This window comes from Pelobates fuscus, chromosome 3 (assembly GCF_036172605.1).
Source record: "Pelobates fuscus isolate aPelFus1 chromosome 3, aPelFus1.pri, whole genome shotgun sequence".
In the NCBI taxonomy this organism is placed as follows: Eukaryota; Metazoa; Chordata; class Amphibia; order Anura; family Pelobatidae; genus Pelobates; species Pelobates fuscus.
The window spans coordinates 369,112,786-369,137,055 of NC_086319.1; the positions used below are offsets into that span (position 1 = coordinate 369,112,786).

At 40.5% G+C, this 24,270-nt stretch overlaps 1 protein-coding gene across 3 annotated transcripts; it reads left to right on the plus strand.

Annotated features, from left to right (window-relative positions):
• PKM (pyruvate kinase M1/2) lies at positions 1-24,270 on the plus strand. Of its 3 annotated transcripts, none has more exons than XM_063449379.1 (11): positions 1-88; positions 8,798-8,960; positions 9,192-9,283; positions 11,072-11,203; positions 11,287-11,473; positions 13,418-13,688; positions 16,218-16,368; positions 16,672-16,824; positions 21,169-21,335; positions 21,703-21,884; positions 23,741-24,270. In XM_063449379.1, exons 2-11 carry the CDS (start codon positions 8,804-8,806, stop codon positions 23,845-23,847), a joined length of 1,599 nt encoding a protein of 532 aa, XP_063305449.1. In that variant the 5' UTR covers positions 1-88; positions 8,798-8,803; the 3' UTR covers positions 23,848-24,270. The 3 variants fall into 3 exon arrangements, with proteins under 3 accessions (XP_063305449.1, XP_063305448.1, XP_063305450.1); XM_063449378.1 differs by lacking the exon at positions 21,169-21,335 and adding an exon at positions 20,739-20,905 and having other exon boundaries at positions 2-88; XM_063449380.1 differs by lacking the exons at positions 1-88; positions 21,169-21,335 and adding exons at positions 7,882-7,929; positions 20,739-20,905.

Sequence of the window (24,270 nt, forward strand, 5' to 3'; positions counted from 1 at the left end):
GCGGCTCTGCAGGGATCACCTTGTATCCCAGTAGCCAGTTGCTGTCAGTCGGGCGGCGGAGAGAACACAGAGCACACCCAGCATCCAGGTAATCCTCAGTATACCGCTATGTGAGCCCAGCCCCGGCCAGTGTCACTGACTGACACACATGGAGCATCCTGCATGTCATCACAGCCCTCCTCACACTGCCATGATAGTCACAGCACTGGGATAACAGACTAACTGTCTGTATTATAACAGACTGTATCCCTACCTCTTTATTACAGCACTGGGATAACAGACTAACTGTCTCTGTATTACAGCACTGGGATAACAGACTAACTGTCTCTGTATTATAACAGACTGTCTCACTGCCTCTGTATTACAGCACTGGGATAACAGACTAACTGTCTCTGTATTATAACAGACTGTCTCACTGCCTCTGTATTACAGCACTGGGATAACAGACTAACTGTCTCTGTATTATAACAGACTGTCTCACTGCCTCTGTATTACAGCACTGGGATAACAGACTAACTGTCTCTGTATTATAACAGACTGTATCCCTACCTCTGTATTACAGCACTGGGATAACAGACTAACTGTCTCTGTATTACAGCACTGGGATAACAGACTAACTGTCTCTGTATTATAACAGACTGTCTCACTGCCTCTGTATTACAGCACTGGGATAACAGACTAACTGTCTCTGTATTATAACAGACTGTCTCACTGCCTCTGTATTACAGCACTGGGATAACAGACTAACTGTCTCTGTATTATAACAGACTGTCTCACTGCCTCTGTATTACAGCACTGGGATAACAGACTAACTGTCTCTGTATTATAACAGACTGTATCCCTACCTCTGTATTACAGCACTGGGATAACAGACTAACTGTCTCTGTATTACAGCACTGGGATAACAGACTAACTGTCTCTGTATTACAGCACTGGGATAACAGACTAACTGTCTCTGTATTATAACAGACTGTATCCCTACCTCTGTATTACAGCACTGGGATAACAGACTAACTGTCTCTGTATTACAGCACTGGGATAACAGACTAACTGTCTCTGTATTATAACTAACTGTCTCTGTATTACAGCACTGGGATAACAGACTAACTGTCTCTGTATTATAACAGACTGTCTCACTGCCTCTGTATTACAGCACTGGGATAACAGACTAACTGTCTCTGTATTATAACAGACTGTATCCCTACCTCTGTATTACAGCACTGGGATAACAGACTAACTGTCTCTGTATTACAGCACTGGGATAACAGACTAACTGTCTCTGTATTATAACTAACTGTCTCTGTATTACAGCACTGGGATAACAGACTAACTGTCTCTGTATTATAACAGACTGTCTCACTGCCTCTGTATTACAGCACTGGGATAACAGACTAACTGTCTCTATATTACAGCACTGGGATAGCAGCCTGTATCTCTGCCTCTGTATTATAACAGACTGTATCCCTGTATTATAACAGACTGTATCCCTGTATTATAACAGACTGTATCCCTGTATTATAACAGACTGTATCCCTGTATTATAACAGACTGTATCCCTGTATTATAACAGACTGTATCCCTGTATTATAACAGACTGTATCCCTGTATTATAACAGACTGTATCCCTGTATTATAACAGACTGTATCTCTGCCTCTGTATTACAGCACTGGGATAGCAGCCTACCTCTGTATTACAGCACTGGGATAACAGACTAACTGTCTCTGTATTACAGCACTGGGATAGCAGCCTGTATCTCTGCCTCTGTATTACAGCACTGGGATAACAGACTAACTGTCTCTGTATTACAGCACTGGGATAGCAGCCTGTATCTCTGCCTCTGTATTACAGCACTGGGATAACAGACTAACTGTCTCTGTATTACAGCACTGGGATAGCAGCCTGTATCTCTGCCTCTGTATTACAGCACTGGGATAACAGACTGTCTCACTGCCTCTGTATTACAGCACTGGGATAGCAGCCTACCTCTGTATTACAGCACTGGGTGACCTCACTAATAACAAGGCCATTATTATTATGCTTATATGAATATTTATTCCATCCTCCCTGGAGCTAATGTCGGCACTATCAGGTATTCACAGATAGATGATGCATGTTACTTTCTTATCCCATTTAGTTGTATTCCAGTATAAGGATTTGCATATGTCTGTGTGTTTCAGATTTTTTTTTTTATGTATTTTAATTTAAAATAAAAATCTATTCTCAAACCCTGTTTTATCTGTAGATTTATTATTATTAGTGCATTAAACAAGTTGTAGTTTAGCTCCCTGTAAAGTAGCAATTGAAAAATGGCTGCTCCCTGTAATATGCAGTATCACTAGTTGCCATGGGGATTTAGCTGATGAATGGGGGGGGGGGGGGGGTGGTGACATGACAACGAGATGTGTGGGTATCTGCTGGTGTGTCCCTTCTGACCTTGGAGCTGTTATGTGTTGTATTAAAAATGTCTGCTGTGGAGAATTTACTGATTTACTGATACATTTGTGGGAATAATTTGGATTAGGTTTCCTCTTTACGGTTTTAGCATAACCTCTTACAAGGTTATTCATTACCATTTTTTTTTTTTTTTTTATTTAACTTGCAAAGTTTAGCGAGCAATCCTGTTAGTATTGGATGAATATGTAAAATTGCCAGTTACAAAACATAAAAAAAAAATCACTGTTTTGAACTAAAACCTTAAATTCCTTGTTCAATTCTAGCTTAGTGGGAAAACCCTTCCCTAGTCCTCTGGTAAATGTAAAAATAATATTAAAATGCAGTTGCCAGTCACATAATTCTAGATATTCTTCTCGCTCTTGACTTGGCCAAGCTTTCAGAATGTCTTTCATTTATCAAGTCATAATTTGCATGTGTGGCCTCCATGACATTTCAGTGGTTGGAAGAGATTTGTAATATTTACCATGCCCTAGGCAACTGCTTGCAATAGATCACATACTGCCGCATCACTTCCTTTCCCAGTTCAATGGAGACCTCTCCCATAGAGACTAAATAAGGTGTTCTGCAAAATTGATTTTTGTCCTATATTAAATCTCTTTTGAAGAATGTATCAGTGAGGACATTTTAAAACTGAACTATGTTGCAGAGCTAATACCATACATATTAATTGGGTCCTTTTCTGATGAGGTTATGTGTGATCTCCAAAGTAAGGCCTATTCACATCAAATATAAGCAAAACATCTGCATTTTCACTAGACTTGACTGGCATTCTTGTAACATTTCACTATAAATGTGCTCGTAGATATGTCTGTTTGAAGCACTATAAAGAAATGAGCGCACTAGGAAAATCGAATCTATTTGCATGACTAATCCTGTGAAGGAAGTGGTGTAGTGCAGTACACATGGATTACAGAATGGCTTTTTCATTTTTCTTCGAGTTCTTTATGAATCAGACAAACCAAATTTCCAGCACTTGAAAATCTGTAAAATGTCATTGCCAGAGAACCGTTGCTTGGCTTTGGCTCCGTGACAGACACACCCCTATAAATCTAATGAAAGATTCAAGAACTCGTTTCTGATTGAATTGTCTAGCTTGTAGGCATGATCAAATCGATAAAACTTGTGAAGTGTGTGTGTGTGTGTGTGTGTGTGTAAGAAATATGTGCATATTTGACCTTAACCAGAGGGATTATATTTGTTCATTACAATACGATCTTACTGTTCATCTTTAATCTAAATGTATTTTTGGGGGGGGGTTGAATTTTTTTTTTTTTTTTGTCTGTTGGAGCGTTATGTAATTATTAGTCCATGCCCTAACCACAATCGGCAAGTTGTAACATGTATTGCGCAGTTTCTCAGAAGTGCATGTTGCAATGGCGTTTGAATGTTAATCCTACATTTATTCAGCAGAAGATCTAATATCTGTATGTTATATACTTCTTTGTAACACAACTGCTGAAAACATCAGTGTACAATGGAAAGTCAGCTGTTACTAGAGCATCACTTGCAAAGTTATTTTTATATTTAAATCCCTGTCTGTCAATCTGTAAAGGGACCACTATGCACCATAACTGCTACACCTTATTTTAGTGGTTATAGAGCAGTCTTTATGGTTTATGTTGAGCAGTTTTCAGACTTCACTTTTGCCTTGTCAGTACAGATCCACACACATTTGGACTGCACTTCAGACTGTGTTGTCTCCACCCTAAACTCTCCTCATATTTTTATCTATAGTTGGATTAATGGGGCAGATAGTGGAACTGAAATAGCTGAAGTAGATGTTGGGTGAAATTAAAGCCATTGATGAACTTATTGAGAGATTTTTTTTTAATTTGTTTTTTAACAAACTGGAGGAACTGCAGCGGAAGGCTCTTCTCACCATAACCACTGTAGCATGGTGCCCCTTTTAGTTATATCCCTTCTCTAAAGGAGCAATAAAGTTGCTCCCATGTGATTTCTTGCAAAGCTATTAATTATTTATCACACACACAGGCTCATTGCACCATACATAATGCTATGTGTAAGTCAAACTAGACCCAAAATCTAAATTTGCATACTTGTTCTTCCAGTATTTCATTTGGGGAAATCTTTTCTGAATGAAAGGAGGCCTTTGTACCTGTGAATACAGCTGTTCATGGAATGGGTATGCTTACTGCATTGCCATTGGTGAATAGAAATCCATGGAAGATTAAAGCCAGGAATACTTTAATGTGTTTGTGTCAAACTGTTGCCATAGTTTACCCTCATACCTGTGACGTGCATCTGTCTTCTGCAGCGCTGGATAGCAGTCTTGCTGGCTATTGACTGGCAGAGGGAGTCAGCTGACTTGTTATCAGCCAATTATTGCAATTCTGTACATTACGATCTCACAGAATTGTCATTGGCTAGAATTCTGGACTGGCTGACACCATAGTGACACTACCGGCAACAGAGTTGCTAAACTATGGGAACCACTTCAAATCACTGAAATGGTAAATTTAGTTTTCCTTTAAAATTCGCCATCAGATTCTCTTAAAGGACCACTATAGTGCCCTGAGGGTGCCCCCACCCTCAAGAACCCCATCCCGCCGGGCTCTGGGATGAGGAAAGGGTTAAAACTTACCTTTATTCCAGCGCCGGGCAGGGAGCTCTCCTCCTCCTCTCTGCCTCTGATCCTCCCTTTCGGCTGAATGCGCATGCGCGGCAAGAGCTGCGTGCGCATTCAGCCGGTCGCATAGGAAAGCGTTTACAATGCTTTCCTATGGACGTTTGCGTGCTCACTGTGATTTTCAGTGAGAATCACGCAAGCGCCTCTAGCGGCTGTCAGCAAGACAGCCACTAGAGGATTTGGAGGCTGGATTAACCCTATTATAAACATAGCAGTTTATTCCTAGAGGGACCTGGCACCCAGACCACTTCATTAAGCTGAAGTGGTCTGGGTGCCTAGAGTGGTCCTTTAATGTTATTTGTATGAAAAACTGTAAATTAGCCTGAAATTTTCATCTAGAGAAGAACTGCCTTGTCCAGACACTAGTAGTGGGTTTTTATGCAATCTAATTTTATTTTTGTATTCCTATGGTATCCTTATGAGTTTGCGGCACTTGAGGTTAATGCTGTTTTTACTGTGATAAAGCAAAGTGCCTTTAACCCCTTAAGGACCAAACTTCTGGAATAAAAGGGAATCATGACATGCCACACATGTCCTGTGTCCTTAAGGGGTTAAAGACCTCCTGGCAATGAATGGTGTTGGTTCAGGCCATTTGTAATGTCATGTTGGTTGTGCTATTTGAAGTTGTGGATATCTATAGAACATCTATATTAAGCATTCTGCTGGAGGATGCCCTCTGCCCTTTGCAAGGATATTTCAAGGACCTGGCTAAAATCAGTGCTTAAGCTGCCCCAATCTCTGTAAATGGGTTAACCGCATTGTAATACAGAAACAGTACCAGTGTTTCTTAGTTTATGGGTCAGTTCAGATTAATGCAGTATTCTCTTCATATGCCAGAGTAATGGTGCTTTTGCATCTTATTGTGTAGATGTGGCACTGTAATTGGTGTATACACTATAACATATTTGAAAGAAATCTGCCTGGAAACGTGTGTGGATATTCTCTCTAAAAACTGAATTGAAAACTTGCAAAATCATTCCTCCCAGCATTAGGATGGGGGAGGTTTAAAGGGGTGTGACAGTGAAGTGGTTGTCTCTTGATTCTCAACCCAAAAAGGATGAAGGCATGTCAGCCAGGAGTGAATGCACATCCTGGTTACTAGTTGGGGCCCCACTGAATACTGCACGTGCAGAGCTCCCATATTGAACACCCTCTGTGACTGACATGTGCATAGCATGAGGGTGTCTAATGGGAATCAAACTATGCGCATTATGTGGAATTTGTTATCCAGTGTCCCCTGATACCGGACACTAGAGTGCAAACCCAGGATCATGAGATGACCCCAAATAGTGTCAACAATAGCTTGAGAAAATATTTTGCCACTATCTAAATCTGAATTTAGCAGTGTTTCCCTCCCCCAATAAAACTTGCTGTTAAGTTAATTAACCCAATAGTCTGTCCCAAGAGATAAAAGAATGAAGGTTGTGCGATCTGAAACGAACAAAGTCTCTTTTGGATCTACAGTAAGTACCTGAATAATAAAGTGCCAGGGTATATCAGATGGCAGGCTGTAGGCATGGCCTTGATGTAGAAATAAAATGGCTATCTGCTAACAGCTGGATGATTTTGCGGTGTATGTATTTCTGTAGATCAGTGCAGGTTACAGAGCATAATTATTTTAATTATATTATAGAATGTCCTTCATTGCTCTGTTAAGGTCTTAAAACCAGCTAAAGCTATATATAAACCCTGCTGTATTGATTAGTGCAGGGAATGAAGGAGAAAAAGATTCATCCTGATCCCAGTGCTCCCCCCCCCCTCCCCTTACACAATGCAGAGCAAGGTGACACTGGTTGCCTTTTGCTGAACCTGTCCACATCTGAGTGGATCCATCAAAGAATACATTTTGTTAAAGCCAGATTCATTTCTGTTCCTTGCATCTTAGTCAGGGAGTTCCTGTGTTTGGTAATCCAACATGAGCTGAGTAATATCCCCTATAAAACTGACTGGAAAGCAAGGGGTGGGGGCTACCCAGCTTTCTCTAACTATGTAGCCGTAAATGACGTGTGTAAAGCAGGGGGATTTACCCTGTCTGGTTTGGGTATTCCAGATCCCTTGTATGAGCTGTTAGATGCTGTTTAAAACCAAATTGTATGTTTCCTAAGCCTTTCTGCGTCTTCCTATTGGTGAATACATTTTAGGCTATTCTATATAACTTTTTATTTGATTTTGAAGATCTGCAAATTCTAGAACTTAATGTTTAGGACAATTTAAATGCATTTTTAATTTTTTCTGACGGTTACATCTGCACGGCTTATCCTAGTTATTTTTAGCTCACTGCTCTCTCTTGGCTAGAGATGGGTTTTTAAGGGTTTAACCCTTTGAAGACCTAAGTTAAGAAAATTCCTTGTGACGGTGCTGAGATGACTATAGTCCTGAAGGAGTTAATGTGAATTCTTCCTGAGAATTTGACGTTCTGGTACACTAGTAAAACACAAATTTGGAGGCACATGTAAAAGCACAGAATTCCCCCCCTTCCTCCTGTTATTGGTCCAGGCCTAAACCGAGCTCATGTATCCTCTTATCCTTTCATATAGTGTCCCAGTGATGGGCTAGATTGCATGTGAAGCATTCTAATAGAGTGTAAGCGCAGGATGTGATTCCAGTGGGTTTTCTCTTATGTGAGATGAATAGGGTTTCAGGTCTAGAACGGTGTGGTTCTGTCTCTCTGTATCTGACCTGCTCGTGTTCAGCAGCACGTACAGTCTGGGGCTTACAGCAGAGGGAGGGGCCTTGTGGTGGCATGTTATTTGAAGGAGGACTGCACAGGAGATGCTAGTAGGCTGAGCGGTCCAGGCCAGTGAGGAAGCAGGAGAGACAGTATCAGGTACAGCTTGACAATTACTGCACTGAATAAACCTGTTTTATGTTCAGTCAGTGGATTTTCTGGTAGCTACTGATAAAATACATTGATATAAATATTTGGCTCTTTATACTGATAATACATTGGGATATTTCCTTTTTCTCTTTAGACCTGTTTAAGGGGAGTATGTCTAGTCTGTGTGTAAATTTTTCTATTTTTAAGCAGCTGTAATTTAAATGTCCTATAAATATTGAATGGATGAAGGTGGGAGAGGTGTGAGAAAGTATCTAATTTCTAAGCTCTACTGTATCAAGGCTTTTCATGCTGCGTTTTGAAGGAGGAAGTGACTCATCACCGTTCATGTAATCGTTTAGGTTCCTGTGTAAAGATCACTGGGGTTTTCACAGCAGAACTGACACATGTTTCAGTTATTTCATTGCTGTTTTGAGTAATTATTTTGAATATCGGATAGGAATGAATTAATCTAATGCCAGTGTTCCTTTCCTGTTCAAAAAAATGGTCAATGTAGGGTTAACGATTAATGGGAAATTTCCCCTTTTTTTTAACTTTAGCATTTTAACAAGCACATGTCACTTCTTACTATAGAAATGACAGGCTAGTATTAGAACTCCATCGCATTCCACCTTGATCTGTATACACATTGGGTAGCACTGTACACCTAATTTTAATATCATTCAGTGTCATACCATTGTGATTGGCATGCTCAGTGGTAATTCCTGTATCATGCATTACCAACTTTTTTTAAACTTAAAATGCTATTCTTTGCATGATGGAATATAATTACTTAAGCTTTCTTGCAGTAAGTGAAGCTTTTTTTTATTTTCATAATCATGTTTGTTTTTGCACTGAAATTAGTTTTGGTTTTTTTTAGGTCACAATGTCCAAGTCTCCAGTATCCGAGGCGGGAAGCGCCTTCATCCAGACACAGCAACTTCATGCAGCCATGGCAGACACCTTCCTGGAGCACATGTGTCGTCTGGACATAGACTCAGAGCCTATTGTGGCACGCAACACTGGCATCATTTGCACTATAGGTAGGTGTGAGAGGGAGGGGGGCCTGTAGTAGAAGCAAAAACTCATTTTCATATTTGTCTCATAAAAAAAAATTGTATGATGAGTTTAGGACAAACCCAGAGGATAAATATGTTTGGTCCCCTTTGCCTGTTTTATTTTAATGGGAGATTGTTTGTTTACATGATGTGTTTGTGTGTATACATGCTTATTTTGGAACTCCATACATGATTATAGAACTCTTGTCCCACCAGGTCCAGCATCTTGCCCTGTGGAAATACTAAAGGAGATGATAAAATCTGGAATGAACGTTGCCCGTCTCAACTTTTCACATGGAACACATGAGGTAAGATGTGGCCAGCAACGGGGAGCAGAACCTCCTGCATTTAGAAGGTCACAGAAACCTTATCTTCTCTCAGCAGCTGTCTGCTACAAAAATAGTTTTATCTGGCAGTGTTGGAACTCCTGTGTCTGCCCTTCTTATTCAACAAAGCTATAGTTGTGTGCGTTCTTTAGGTTGGCATTACATCCTATGAGGTTAAACCAAAATATAGATCTCTCAAGCCTGTCCTGCATTCAAGCAATAATAAACTTTTTTTTTTTATTTTATTTTTTCACTGGGAGCAATTCCCTGTGGTAGCAAAGAAATTACCTAGGTGGCCAGTGGCAGAATTTCAATTTAATCTAAATTTAAGAATAACTTCTTTTATTTTTAAATGTATACAAGACCTTGAGTGCTCTGTACTTTGTAACTCCTGTCTAGATAGAATCTCCACAGGACTCGGGACTTTCTTGAGAATGCTTAAGTAAGGGTTTTTGATTTGCCCTTCCTCATTTTTATTCTAACTTATCACTCTTGGTGGATGTGCTGTACAACAAGAATAACATATTCCATCTCATTCTGGCAATGAGAGGGTTACATGCTGGTGTTTTATCCCTCCCATCCACACAGCTCAGCCTACCGACAAGAATTGAGGCAGCATGGTGGAGGTGACTCTTAACTTCTTAGAATTAAAAATATATTTCATTGCAATAAAGAATGATTGCCACCTCTATCCAGTGGTTTTATTGGAATAATAGTTGAAGTACAGGCTAAGTGCTGATGTTAATAGGACAGTGTTGGGCAAATAAGCAGGTTATTGCATGTGAGACAGTCTTAAAGAGATTGTGTAATGGCTAACTAGTCTTATGATTCCATAAGTGATCATGGAAGATGTCTCTACAAGCATAACCAGCTCACTAACTATTCAAGCAAAATGTAGTTAGATTGTTAGGCCGCTACAAAAATTCCTGTAGACTTTATGATTTATCTACAGAAATCCCCATTAAAGTGTTTCTAACAGACTGATAATATGAAAATAATTAAATTGCATTATATTTGGTAATTTTGTGCGTGGGTTTTTTTCTTTTTTTTGAAAGGGGAAAACCAAAACTCAATAATTTAGTTCAGGCCAACCCTTGATGCTCCAGGCGTGCATGTTCAGACCTCTGCAGAGGAATGCCACATGAGGACATGGCCAATTCAGTCATTTATGCGCCTGTGTGGAAAGCTAGGGATTAAATGGTACACTGAGGCTTTGCCAGAATATCCAGTCCTAGAATACAATTTTAAAGAAACCTTTTCAGAATTGAATTTCTTTTTGTTAGTATAGGGGCTGTGCAAAGACCTGACAGTTCTGTTTTAACTCCGAAAACATATCAAATGTCCTTTTTAACCCCTTAAGAACCAAACTTCTGGAATAAAAGGGAATCATGACATGTCACACATGTCATGTGTCCTTAAGGGGTTAAAGAAGTTATTAGAAAATGGGAGTTGTATCGCTTTGAGGGGATTGAAAATTTTGGGCAAAGTGTGGCTGCTATGTGGCCTAAATATTTAATTTTCCTTGTAATTTTAACACGCTTTACTAGTTTAGTGAATTATTCTGAACCAAACACTCAATGAAAAATTTACAATTTAGCCACCATGTTAATTAATGAGCTTAATATCAGAGCAGTGCTTATTAGGTGTACATTGATGGACATTACAATTATACAGAAGGGAAATAACACACTTTGACAAAGTAAAGTGCCATGGAATATGTTGGTGCTATAAATCTGTCCTGTTTTACCATGTGTTAATTTTATTTGGCAGTACCACGCTGGCACCATCAAAAATGTGCGTGAAGCCACAGAGAGCTTTGCTTCCAACCCCATACTCTACAGGCCTGTTGCAGTTGCCCTTGACACCAAGGGACCAGAAATCCGAACCGGTCTTATTAAGGGTGTAAGTATCCACTACTGTCTTGTCAGATTTTGACTTGCCCTTCTACCACCATTCCTGGTTCACCCTTGTGTATATCTTTTTAGAGTGGCACAGCAGAGGTGGAGCTGAAGAAAGGGGGAACCCTCAAGGTGACACTGGATGATGCCTTCCAAGACAAATGCGATGATAATGTGCTGTGGGTAGACTACAAGAACCTCCCCAAGGTGGTGCAAGCTGGCAGCAAAATCTATATAGATGATGGACTCATTTCCCTGCTGGTTAAGGAAGTTGGTGAGTACATATTTTTTTTTTTTTTTATATAAATTAGCTGCTTGTTTTGAAAAACACTATACTGTCTCAATGATCTCTGTTACAAAAAACAAGTCCTGCGCTCAAACACCCACTACTTTTGGGTGGCAGCAATGACCATAGTACACATCAGCCCCAATACATACAGTAAAAACCAAAAACGTTACCTGCGCTCTTCCCAAATCCCTATGCCTAATTAAATAAATGGAGGTTATTCAGTTGCTCCAATTGCCATTGGCCTAATAAGCATGTAGGGGTATATAAAGTGTCCCTCTCTTTTTGGAGATATCTTTGCTAGAGGCTCAAGGAAGCAAGGTGAAAGGTTAGTGTAGGACCCACCTGAGAGGTTTGCCTTGACGTGGCAGGTGGGCTAAACTCTCACCTGCCACATCAAGACAAATTGGAGTAACTAAATAACCTCCATTTGTTTAAATATGCATAGGGATTTAGGAAGAGTGCAAGTAATGTCTTATTTTATTTGTGGTATTTTTTACGGTTTGTCACAACAGTACCTGAATTACAAAATTCCCATCTATGCATCAGAACAAAATAAAATGGCACGCTGACCACAGTCCATTTTAAATGTCTGTGTTGCTAAACCCCAATCTCTTTTGGCCTCCACACTGAAACTCTCTTCAAAACTTTATCAAAAACTAGATGCCCTGTACAGAAATAAATCCTACCTAAGCCCTACAGTAAGAAAACAGATTGTACAACAGATCCCAATGCCAGACATTGAATATAGTAAACCCACCTTCATAAAGTTACCATGTTTAATGTTCTTCCGCTTTGTACTACAATGTAATCACATGACTCACCCTTGTGACATGTTACAATGCATTTTTATTAAGATTTCCTCATAGGAAAGACTTATACACTGGTTTCCTATGGGATTTTGGGTCAGGCTGGACGTCTCCACGCATAGCTGGAGGACGTCCAGTGTTAGGCGACCAAAAGTTGCCTAACTGCCCTAAAGTCCCTCTAGTGGCGTTCTGGTACACAGCCACTAGAGGTAATTTATTGCAGAACTGAAAGGTATATTGCAGTTTCTCAATAACTGCAGTAATTACTTTTTGCAGGGTGACCTGAGACAGTGCACCCAGACAACGTTAATGAGCTGAAGTGCTCTGGGTACATAGCATAGTGTCCCTTTTTAAAGAGCTTGTCTGGGAAGCTCCCACCTTACCTGAGTTACTGAAGAATACTGTACCCATTTCCGATCCGGTACCAGCAGTAAAGTGGTTTGATCCTGCTTTTCCTACAGAGCACCGCAATTATGGAATAACCTCACGGTTACAATCATATCTTCCTCCAGTCTAAAATCCTTTAAGAGATCGTAGATCCTGGTCGACATATCTCAATACTGAATGCATTTGTAATGATTGATTAGATTTTTTTTACGTGTTCTATATTACATTTTTATGTGTATTTTCAGATGTTTTTTTGTAACTTCAGTATTGTACCCTGTTTTAACAATGGAAGGTTTGTGGGCCAAGGACATGCTTAAAACCGAGAGACCTCTCAATGTGTCCTTCCTGGTAAAATATTTTATAAGAAGCCTGTCATATTGTAGTAGTGGTAGTAGGTTTGTTGAATATACATCAGATTATTACCAACGTAATTGTTTTACAACTTTCTCTGCTAGTTTATGTTCCCTACTGTGATTTCCTGAACCTTTTTATTTTCCATGATAATAAAACACATTGACAGTGCACCAGTGATGTTCTTGTTTACTATACATTACAGAAATTGCTGTTGACTGTCCCTAACCAATAAACTTTAATGCAGTAAAGACGCGATACCAGTCATGACGGCTGCACAATATCCTTTTGTTGTGTTTATATTCACAATCGTTAGATGTTCAATATATCTCTTTTTAAACCATAAAATGAATATCTGCCAATGCTTGTCAATAATTTACTCTAGGCAAAGACTACGTTTTGACAGAAGTGGAAAATGGCGGGTCTCTCGGTAGCAAGAAGGGTGTGAACCTTCCTGGCGCAGCAGTGGATCTGCCTGCTGTTTCTCCCAAAGACATTGAAGACCTGCAATTTGGTGTTGAGCAGGGTGTGGATATGGTATTTGCCTCCTTCATCCGCAAGGCAGCTGATGTGCATGCAGTAAGGAAAGTTCTGGGGGAGAAAGGAAAAAATATCAAGATTATCAGCAAGATTGAAAACCATGAAGGAGTGCGCAGGTTAGTTTACCATTCAGGATAAAGAAAACCGATTCATTGCTCCAACATGCCAATTTCTAATGTTCACCATTTTATTTACTGGGACCAAAAAAACTGTTGGCAGGTGCACATTACCTCCACGACATTCCGTTTGCAAAAGCAAACTGTTTTTAATATGGGGTATTTGAAGTATTATATTATTACTTGGTTATGTCATCACTTATTTTAAATCTGAATCTAGCTGATTTCTATATATCAACAAATATTAGCTGCACTCACTGCCTGTAATACAATATTCAATTCTTTATTGGATTTGTTTTAAAATGAATCCAATGAATTTTTTATTTTTATATACAGACCATGAGTGCAGCTAATTTTTATCTGGAATCGCTTGAGCCATGGCTGGCACCTGGCTATGTAGAAAATGTCAGCGTGTGTGCTCCCTCTCGTAGAACAAGCCATTCACAGCACCCTTATAGAATGTGACCTACTTTTCAGGCTATTACTGGGCAGTCTCCTCTGTGAGGCTTCCAGTAATAGAAAATACTCTCCACGACCAAGAAATGTATTGAATGGAGCACTATCTGTCTGAAAAATTGTGGTATGCTGGTAAGACGTCTCCTAAAAGATATTTTTGTGGAGTATAGATTGATGCATAAAAAAAATGAAAATATAAATTTTCACACTTTGTTTCCTAATGCTGTTTTCTGCAAATAAAATGCTTACAAAAATCCGCTGCCCCTGCACGCAACCAATATCCCTTTCTAAATATTATATCATGGAAGAGCAAATGTGCTATTGGAAAGATCAGCATAAAATAGAAGTTAAGACACACAACAAACTTTATCTTATGTAAATTTGCTTTCAGATTCCCTCCCCCACCCACCATGGGTTGCATTTTTGGTTTTGTCAAAATGATCTCTGGTATTCTAGTTTATATAAGCAGCTGTTCCACTATTTCTACCCCCTTTATCATGTAGGTTTTAGAGACTATTAGTGGAAGTGAATAGTAATGCATGGGATGGACAGTGCTGCACTGAATAGGAAATTGTCCACTTGCTGAACATCAAGCGCAGACTACATTGGTTGAGCTTTTAACTGCTGTTCCTTGACTGACATGCTTTCATTTCATTATAGCTGTATTAAAGGGATCCTATAGTGCCAGGAAAATAAAGCGGTCTTCCTGGCACTATAGGGTTAATACATGTCTCCGCCCACGCACATTAGACCTCCCCATAGGAAAGCATTATTAAATGCTTTCCTATGGGGACAATCCTTTAAAGGCACACTGTAGGCACCCAGACCACTTCAGCTCATTGAAGTGGTCTGGGTACTGTGACCCTTTTGCACTTAGAACTGCAATGTAAACATTGCAGCACTAAGTCTGGCTGATCAAAAAGCCACTGGGGGCGCTTCCGGATTCCAAACTGACTTTTGGTCCGTTATCTGACGCTCAGACCTCCAGCATCAGAATTTCCCCATAGAAAAGCATTGAATAATGCTTTCCTGTGGGGTCGTCTAATATGCGCGGCAATTGCCACGTGCTCGCGTTAGGTCTCCCCCGCCGGATGACGTTGGGGGAGGAGTGTGGGCGGAGGCTGATCCAGCGCTGGATTCAGGTAGGTGGCTGAAGGAGTTTTAACCCTGCGGGAGAGGGGCACTATAGGAGCCCTTTAAGAAGTCAACACTGCAGCATCTGTAAGCCCCCACCTAAATAACTTTCGTTTCTCAGTAGTATAGATATTTCTTGATCTAAACTATTCACCACAGGTGGACTACATACACCATGAGTAGGGGTTTATAGGAAGTGCGTGGACGGTCTATTGGAAACCATGTAAGAATGAGGTGTTTTTAAAACAAAAATTTGATAAAACACACCGCACACTAATTGCTAAAGTCTGCAGAGGGCAGCAAATGGGGAATTTTTTATATTTTATTTTTGTGTGTGTGTGTGTGTGTGTGTGTGTGTGTGTGTGTGTGTATATAGGGAGCAGGAAGGCAGCTGCATTATGGAGTGTTCCTTTGATAAAACCGTATTGGTCACCACTATAACCTATTTCAATGTAGTATTGTTCAATCAAAGCTCTGGCTGAAGAGAAGGAACTAGCACATTCCAAGGTTTTATGTAGAAGCCGAGACCTAAGCATAAATGTGTAGTGCACCTTATTTTTTTTTTATTTTTTTTTTTAACCCAGTGTCATCCAAGATGGCAGGTCTGCAGTGAGGGGAGGATCGCCATTTACATAAGAAAATTATAAGTGATTACATTAATGGTACACTAGAGTCGCCAGAACAACTACAGCTTATTGTACTTGTTCTGGTGAGTAGAATCGTTCAGAGAAAATGCAGTGTTTACATTACTGCCTATGGATACTAGAGGCGCTTCCTGGGGGAACAAAGTGAGACAGGCTGCACCCACTGGAATTTGATTCTGGCCTTGTAGTTTGGCATGTAAATTACATGAGTTGACTCTGAAGGCGATATAAGGATTGTTGTATAGAATTGTTGAGGTGCTCTTTCAGGAATATTTCATGCCTTCCTCTTCTATAGGTTTGATGAGATCCTTGAAGCCAGTGATGGTATCATGGTAGCCCGTGGTGACCTTGGTATTGAGATCCCAGCAGAAAAGGTCTTCCTGGCCCAGAAGATGATGATTGGCCGTTGCAATCGCGCTGGCAAGCCTGTTATCTGTGCCACACAGGTAAATGCTGCTTTACATGCATGTCTGGGGAAAAACATAATGTTCCTAAAATGTGTCAAAAAGGTCGAACCGAAGACCACCTAAGACTTGCCTAGTGTTAGAATAGCAAAGCTATATAGTACTACAATAGCTGTGGCTTTTTTTCTGGCAATCCCTGTGCTCAGAGTTGGGTTGAGCAGGGACTTAAGTTGGCATAACTTTCTAAATGGCTTTGGATAGATTCCCTCTCTCCCCTCCTCACCCCTTTTTTCATTTAAGACCTGAATGGTTTAAGTATAACAAACTTTACTCTTTAACACACAGATGCTGGAGAGCATGATCAAAAAGCCACGTCCAACTCGTGCTGAAGGTAGTGACGTAGCTAATGCTGTGCTGGACGGTGCAGACTGTATCATGCTTTCTGGGGAAACAGCCAAGGGAGACTACCCACTGGAGGCTGTACGGATGCAACATATGGTAAGTAGCCAATCAGTGGGCATTCTAGTGTGTGTGTGTGTGTGTGTGTGTGTGTGTGTGTGTGTGTGTGTGTGTGTGTGTGTGTGTAAAACGTATGTTTGTAATCTGTAATAAAGTGTACTTCTCGCTGTATATGGATACAGTAGTGTGTACGAGTATTTGTAATCTGTATTGGTGTACTTTTCGCTATCTTTCTACATGAATACTGTATTTTGTTTGTGTGGTGGATGTACAGTGCTTGGTAACATTGAATTTAAATGAGAGTCTGCATGTGCAGCTGTCCTCTGCCGCTTGCTCTGCGCTTTTGATTCTGCCTGCCTAATGCTTGCTGCTATGAGAAGCGTAGCAAAAGATCTTAGATGCTGCCAATATTAGCGCTGGCAAATGCAAATTTTTTTTTTTTTTAATATTCCTCCCCTCCCCCCCCCCCCCATCCCCACTTGTTTCTCTTTATCCTACTAGAGGCTTTAAACTCCGGCCTGATCTCATTACAAGCTCATCACCATGCCATGTGCTGAGGGGTAGGAGGCTGGGCCGGGCGCAGGAGTGGTCTGAAATGGTGCTTGCTTGGCTCATCCAGCCTGTGCCTGGTACTGGAAATATATTATGATAGCTAGTGTGGGAGAATGCTGACAGACGGGAAAGTTGTACCATTACTCTTGCATCAATGCCCACATACACCTGCTGTCCATCTGTCATATGCATTGTATATACAGTGGAATGAGCAGACTTGTCAAATTATGGATACAAATCTTTGTGAAAGTATTAAATCAGTTTTTACAAATTATTTTGGGGTTATTTGCGAACCTCCAAATGTGCTCCAGATTGAGCAAAACCAACGTTGGCATAATCTGCAGGACTAATTACATAAATTCTTCAAACGTCTGGTTTAAAGTTTAGGTTTGGGGGTTATTATGCAACCAGGGAGAAAACCCAGGTGGACATGGCTATTTACTGAAGTGAGAATGAGTTTTAAAGTCATAATATCCAAGATGTCCTGTAATTTCAGCAACTCTGGACTTGTATTTTAAAATCACTTTGAATTCTCACTCTTCCAAATAAACTTGATAGAACTTAACTTTAACTCTGCTAATTCTACTAGAGTTTTGTAGAAGCCATGTAAATGTGCATAACGTCAAGTAGTCTGTAGTGAAGGTTTTTTTTTTTTTTTTTTTTTTAAACCTCTTAACGCAGTGACTTTAAACACTGATAGGACTCTAACCTCAGTATGCATAAAATTATGCTCTCATTCTCTCTACACATTTCTTTCTATGTCACTTGACTATTGAAATGTTTCTGGTATGCCACATACAGTATGTACATGCTTGGGAGTGTAAACTCGTCAATATAGAATAAAAACCTCTAGAAATCACGATGTAAAAACAGGTGTATAGTTGGAAAGCCATTTTATCACTAGCAGACCTGTGTGATATTTTATAACTTGGGGTATGAAAATAATAATTTGTTTTAATTCTGTCTGGCCAATGCCTATCACCTGGGATTTTACTGTTTTCTGGCAACGATATGAGATTATATAACGAATGTGTAGATGAAGAGCATACTGAATCTCATTAATAAATCTAAGATAGAAATTCAGCAACGTCTGTGTTTAGAGATGTTTGGTTCCACCCCAGCCCATGTTGCTATGTGACAATCACAGTGAAGCCATCTATCCCTCCTATGGTTACAGCAGTTACCTGACTAGCACAATGTTCAAATAAAACTAATAAAGGAACAATGTCCTTGCATATATTATATTTATATAGCGCCATCAGATTCTGTAGCGCTGTACAAAGGGTATTATTGAACGTTCTTTCAGTGTTATCCTTTTGTGACCTAGTTTTAGCGACTACAAATGAGTCCATAGGCAGCCATGCACAACACCCTGCAACGGAGTATGCGCTTGTATGCTTATTACTGTCATTTGAGGCAGCAGTATTGCACCCTTTACATAACGAGCGTGCTAAGGCACCTGCTCAAAAATGCAATAGATGCCTGGCATAGTGGGGGTTATCTTTGTAACTTTTTTTTTTTTCACCTTTACCCCATTTTGTTTGAAGAATTAGACTACGATTAAGTTTATTGGTGTTATAAATTGCAGCCACCTTACCCTTAAATGACGTGGTGGTTTTACATTAATTTATTGTGGAAATTAGTTTTTTCTACTCTTTGCAGAATATATAATAATCTTGAAACGCTGTGCAACATACAGTTCCATTTTAGTTTGTAAAATGAGCTTCTGAGTAGTTTGGCTCTGGCTTGTTTTGTTGACCTTGTATTAAGCATCTACAATGGTTGCATGGACAAAGCTGCTGTAAGGTAACACTGCACTTTTTTTTTCTAAATCGGTGTATGTATCAAAATGGTCTTAACCAATGTTCACTTCCTTGCTCCATCCTGTAACTTCTACCCAGTAATTTAAACCTAGTAGCAGAATTCGAGGTGGAGTGCTAAAAATTTAGCAGGTTTATATTCAAAAAACATATGCTAAGAAAGTGAGCAAAGATAAAGCATGTCATATTGTTACCCACGTTATTTGCAGGTTCTTAGAGTGGTGGTGTTTTTAACACTTTAATACATTTAATACAGCGCTCTCCCTCCTTGCCCCTCTGCCTTGAGCTTGCTTGTGAGATGCTATCGGTGCCCTCTGGTGGGGTTTGTTCATTGTTAATGTAGTGAATAAGGAATAGACATCTGGTGGGTTTCATTGGAAGCTCAGGGTGTTTCCAGCCTTTTCTGTGATATTTTTAATGGAGGCACTTTCTTTGGTGTGGATTTTCAGTCACCAGGCTGTAGACAAATTTCAGTCTAATTGTGTATTGTCACCCATGAGGTTTCATGTCCAGTCCTACGTGCTAAATGAAAACGTGGGCAATAATCTTCCATACAGATGTGCCTGGGAGAAATTTATATATAAATCCAGCTCTGCCCTCTTCTACTTTTAACACTTTTGGAAATGAGTGACATCCGCCATTCATTGTGTAATTGCAGAACGTGGCTCTGGTTTGAATAGAGTAGGTGTGAGACTGCACCAGTTGGGAGTTCTTGGAGAACATTGTTTAAACTGAAACCTGGAGGAATGCTCTCTGGCCCTGACTAAAGAACAGACCTTCTGAAGTTCTAGTGGCCTTACCCAACCTGCAGAAATGTGTATACATAATGTAGTTAATTGTCTAATTCCAGAGGCTTGCTTCATTCATTTCAACCTGAAACAAATGAAGAGGCACTCTAAGCCCCATAACTAGTACAGCCTGTTGTAATGGTTATGGTGCAAGGAGTTCTGTCACTGACTGGAAAAGGTTGACACTTAGAGTTAAATTCTGCCCATCTTTGAGCTGATTTGACTGGGCAAGAGTGTCTGCAGCCAAATTTAAAAGTTGGAAAATTGAGAAGTTTTAAACAGAAATTTCACTTTAGTGATGTCCCAGGAGATAAGGGAATGTGTCACCGTTCAAAAACTGCCTGAAATTTAAGAGTGGGGAAGAAAGCGCAATAGGCACCTAGCACCATAGCCACTACAGTAAGTTGTAGTGGTTACGGTACTTGGAAAACCCTTTTAATGGGGGCTCTGCCCTCTAACTGACAAACCGTGATGCTCTCCATAACTTCCAGAGCCATCATGGCAACAATTATACATTGTTCTGCTAAATGCCAATTGTTTATCCTCTCAACTTTTATCAGCCTGGTGATTGCAGTTGAATGCTTCTTATAGTATCCCTTTTGCTCCTCATCACCTCATTTTGTGTGACTCCACTCTCTCTAACTTAAGCTTTCCAACTTTTACTCATTAACCTGTGCATCCTGATTCATGGTGCAGAGAATCACTCTGCTTTATTTCTTTCTTTGGTCTGTGTCCCTTTTCCTCCACCTGTTCCTTTTTCCTGGTTCCTTCTTTCCACCCCTCCGGCTCACAGATTGCTCTGGAGGCCGAGGCTGCTGTTTTCCACCGCCAGCTCTTCGAGGAACTTTTCCGCCTCACCTCTAGTTCCACCCACCCTGCGGACGCGATGGCTGTAGGCGCAGTGGAGGCCTCTTTTAAATGCTTAGCAAAGGCGCTCATAGTGCTGACAGAATCTGGCAGGTAGGGCTGAGTCTGCATACCTGCCCTCTCTAGCTTCTAACATGCTGCGGCTTCTTTTGCCCACCCATCCTTCCCACAGTGCCCTTAGCAGAGGGTCAAAAGAGTGAGATTATCGGTATGAATGGTTTTAGGTGACAGGGACTATAAAGTACAGGAGTCTGACTGATGTGAATGTCTCCCATCCCGTCCTTTTTTTCCCTTCACTCACACATCCCCCTTCCCTGCATTGGGCATATGCGGCACCCCCATCCCACCACTGATAGATCGCTCGTGAGGCAGAGGCAGCCATTTACCATCGACAGCTGTTTGAGGAGCTGAGGCGTGTGTCCCCATTGACCCGTGATCCCACAGAAGCAACAGCTGTTGGAGCAGTGGAGGCATCCTTCAAATGCTCCAGCGGAGCCATCATCGTTCTCACAAAGTCTGGCAGGTAGGAGGAGAATGTGAAATGGACAAACGTATGTGCTGCAGCAGGTAAATGGGTTAATGCAATAGTAGCAGGCTGGGCAAGGGTTAATTTGAGGCATTTCCTAAATTGGTGTTTTAATTGGGGGGGGGGGAGGGGGGGGGAGGTGTAGCTTGGTTCTACAGAGGGCAAGTTTCTGCTCTTATTTCAGGTGACCTTTCTGTTATGGATGACTTGCTCTGTGACCTTTCCTTAGTACTATTTTTAGATGGGCTCAAGAACTTTCTGTTACAGTGAAGAGACACTCTCCTAACATCTCATAGATTCCTTTTAAATTGCTGGCTCGGCTCTGACATTTTACCTGTCACATCTGAGGTTTATCTCTCCCCAGATCGGCTCACCTGGTATCCCGGTATCGTCCACGGGCTCCTATTATTGCAGTGACACGTAATGGACAAACTGCCCGTCAGGCGCATCTGTACCGTGGGATCTTCCCTGTGCTGTACAAGGAGCCAGTGAATGAAGCCTGGGCTGAGGATGTGGACCAGCGGGTTAACTTTGCCATGGAAATTGGTAAGACGCCCAATGTAATAGTCATTTGTGGCAATACGGAGTGTTCCTTTACAGACCATAAAAAGAATCGATGTGCTCTTAAATTGGCTTTCCAGTTTAAAGTTGGCCATTTCTAACTTTTTTACAATTTTTATTTTTTCCTTCTAAAATCATTTGCAAAGTGTCTGGGCGGTATCCCACAACTCACACATGGTTATTCACTAAAGAATTATCAGAAATTAGAAGTTCTCTTCAAATTTTAAAGCCAAACTCAAGGCATAGCTCATGTGGAGAATTTTTCCTGTTTATCTTTTGGATTTAAACTTTAAATTAATTTTGCATTACTAATTATTCTTAATTTGGTGAACTGAATAATGTGCACTGGGAAATGTGGGATGTAATAAAATCTGGGGTGTGGGGCAGCAGGGAGATTAAAGTGATTTGTGGTGTGTTTTTTTTTTTTGTTTTTTTTTTTTGCATTATATAAATTAGTCTGCAAAACTGTGTTGCTTGGTTTCTTAATAGCTAGGTATGAAATTTGTCTTTGATTTGAATCCAATTTAATACAGACAAACCCTACAGGGTCAAATCTGTATAGCTCTTCTGTTAAGTGCTTTTGACCATTTTTTGACAAGTCAATCCAGTAACATCCATCTGTTCAATTGGCAAGGATTAAATACACACCTGTCCAGAACTTCATCTGCTGGAGACAGCACTGTCAAACCTAAGCCATATGAATTACATCATTGTATTGCCCTAGTTCGTGGCTACCAATGCCACGATCAGAAATCCCTTTGTAATACCAGACGGGTTCCCAATTACACAAGTATAATTTTAAGTTGGTATAAAAGGGAAAATGTGACTTGTTTGTAGAGCAGGAATTGTCTTCCTCAATTCATTGCACAACTAAGCCTTCACCTTCCATAGTCTAAAGGGACACTAGTCACTCAAAACACCTGTAGCTTAATGAAGATTTTTCTGCGTATAAATCATGACTGTAACAGAGAATATTCCGCTGGAAGAAAGCGCTGAATGGTGGTATAGCCCTAATTCCCCCACATATCAGACAACACTTGATGTTGGGACAATGCAACCGACCCCAGCAGGGGATCTCCATTGACAATATAGGCAGTTATATCACTTTGTTTATGCAGCTCTAGTCAGACCTCCCCTGGCTGACACTCAAACAGCATCCTTAGCCTATGTAAACGTTTTCTTCCCTTATTTATTGCACAGTGTTTAATTTTAATTTAGAATTTATGGTCTCCAGCGCTGTTATTTGCCTTCTAGATTCCAAAGCAGCCTGATTGCCGTTCAATCGGCAAGAACAAGAGATAAAAACTTGTAATGTAAAAACACAGTGGTTCAAGATTTTATATTTTTAAAGGGGAAGTTTTTGGTATGGGGGGGGAGAGTGAGGAGTTTTTTTGTTTTTGTTTTGTTTTTTTTCCTTTGTCTCTTCATTAAGGCTATTTTGGTGCCTAATAGGATCTAATTTAAAGGTATACTCCAAAAATCTAAATATCTTTAGCTTGTTGAAGTGCTTTATGTAAAGATTGCCCTTTTCCTGTTTAGCTCATTGGAACTCTGCTCAAGAGGCAGCAATTGTTCAGCACAACTGCCTTGCAAAGACTTCTCATTGAGCTCCATTGGGAAGTCTGTGATTGGACAGCCACAGATAGTTTGGGTGGGGTTAGAAGGGGAGGGCATGCAAAGACAGCAGACAAGAGTTTTGCAGGCTGTTTTTAAATATTTACCTCGTTACAAAATGCATAATACATGTTCTCACTTGGGTATCTCCTAAATAGTGATTTATTTATAGGGCCCTGAAGTGCCCTTTTTAATATGACTTTTATCCCTTTTTGTTTTCTTTCTAGGTAAAGCCCGTGGTTTCTTCAAGAGTGGTGATGTTGTGATTGTGTTAACTGGATGGCGGCCAGGCTCTGGTTTCACCAACACCATGAGGGTAGTCCCAGTTCCTTAATCTGGGTACCTTCCAACAACACTTGCACTCCCACTCATTTCCCTGCACTTAGAACGGTTTTCACCTGAGATGTAAACACTTGCAGTTCTGGTTGTGCACAGGATGGGGAGAGGCATTATGTGTCATAGCACTGCACTCCTGTGTCCTGCTGCTATTCACACTCCATTTAGTAGCCGGTTGTTTTACGTGCTGCTTGCTTCTTCATGGGAAAACGTGTAGTGCTGTTAATGCCCCTACTCATCTCCTGTTGTCCTGTAGTACAAGGGTGTGTCCTGAGTGTGCAATAAGCATGTCCTATGTATCTTCCCTGGGCAGCTGTGTAGTTATGGCGTGTGTGGTTAGGGGAAAGCTCATACCCTCTCTTGGCTTCCTCAGTGTCAGTTGCACTAAGTTTAGTGTTAAATAAAGTCCATGCTAAAACAG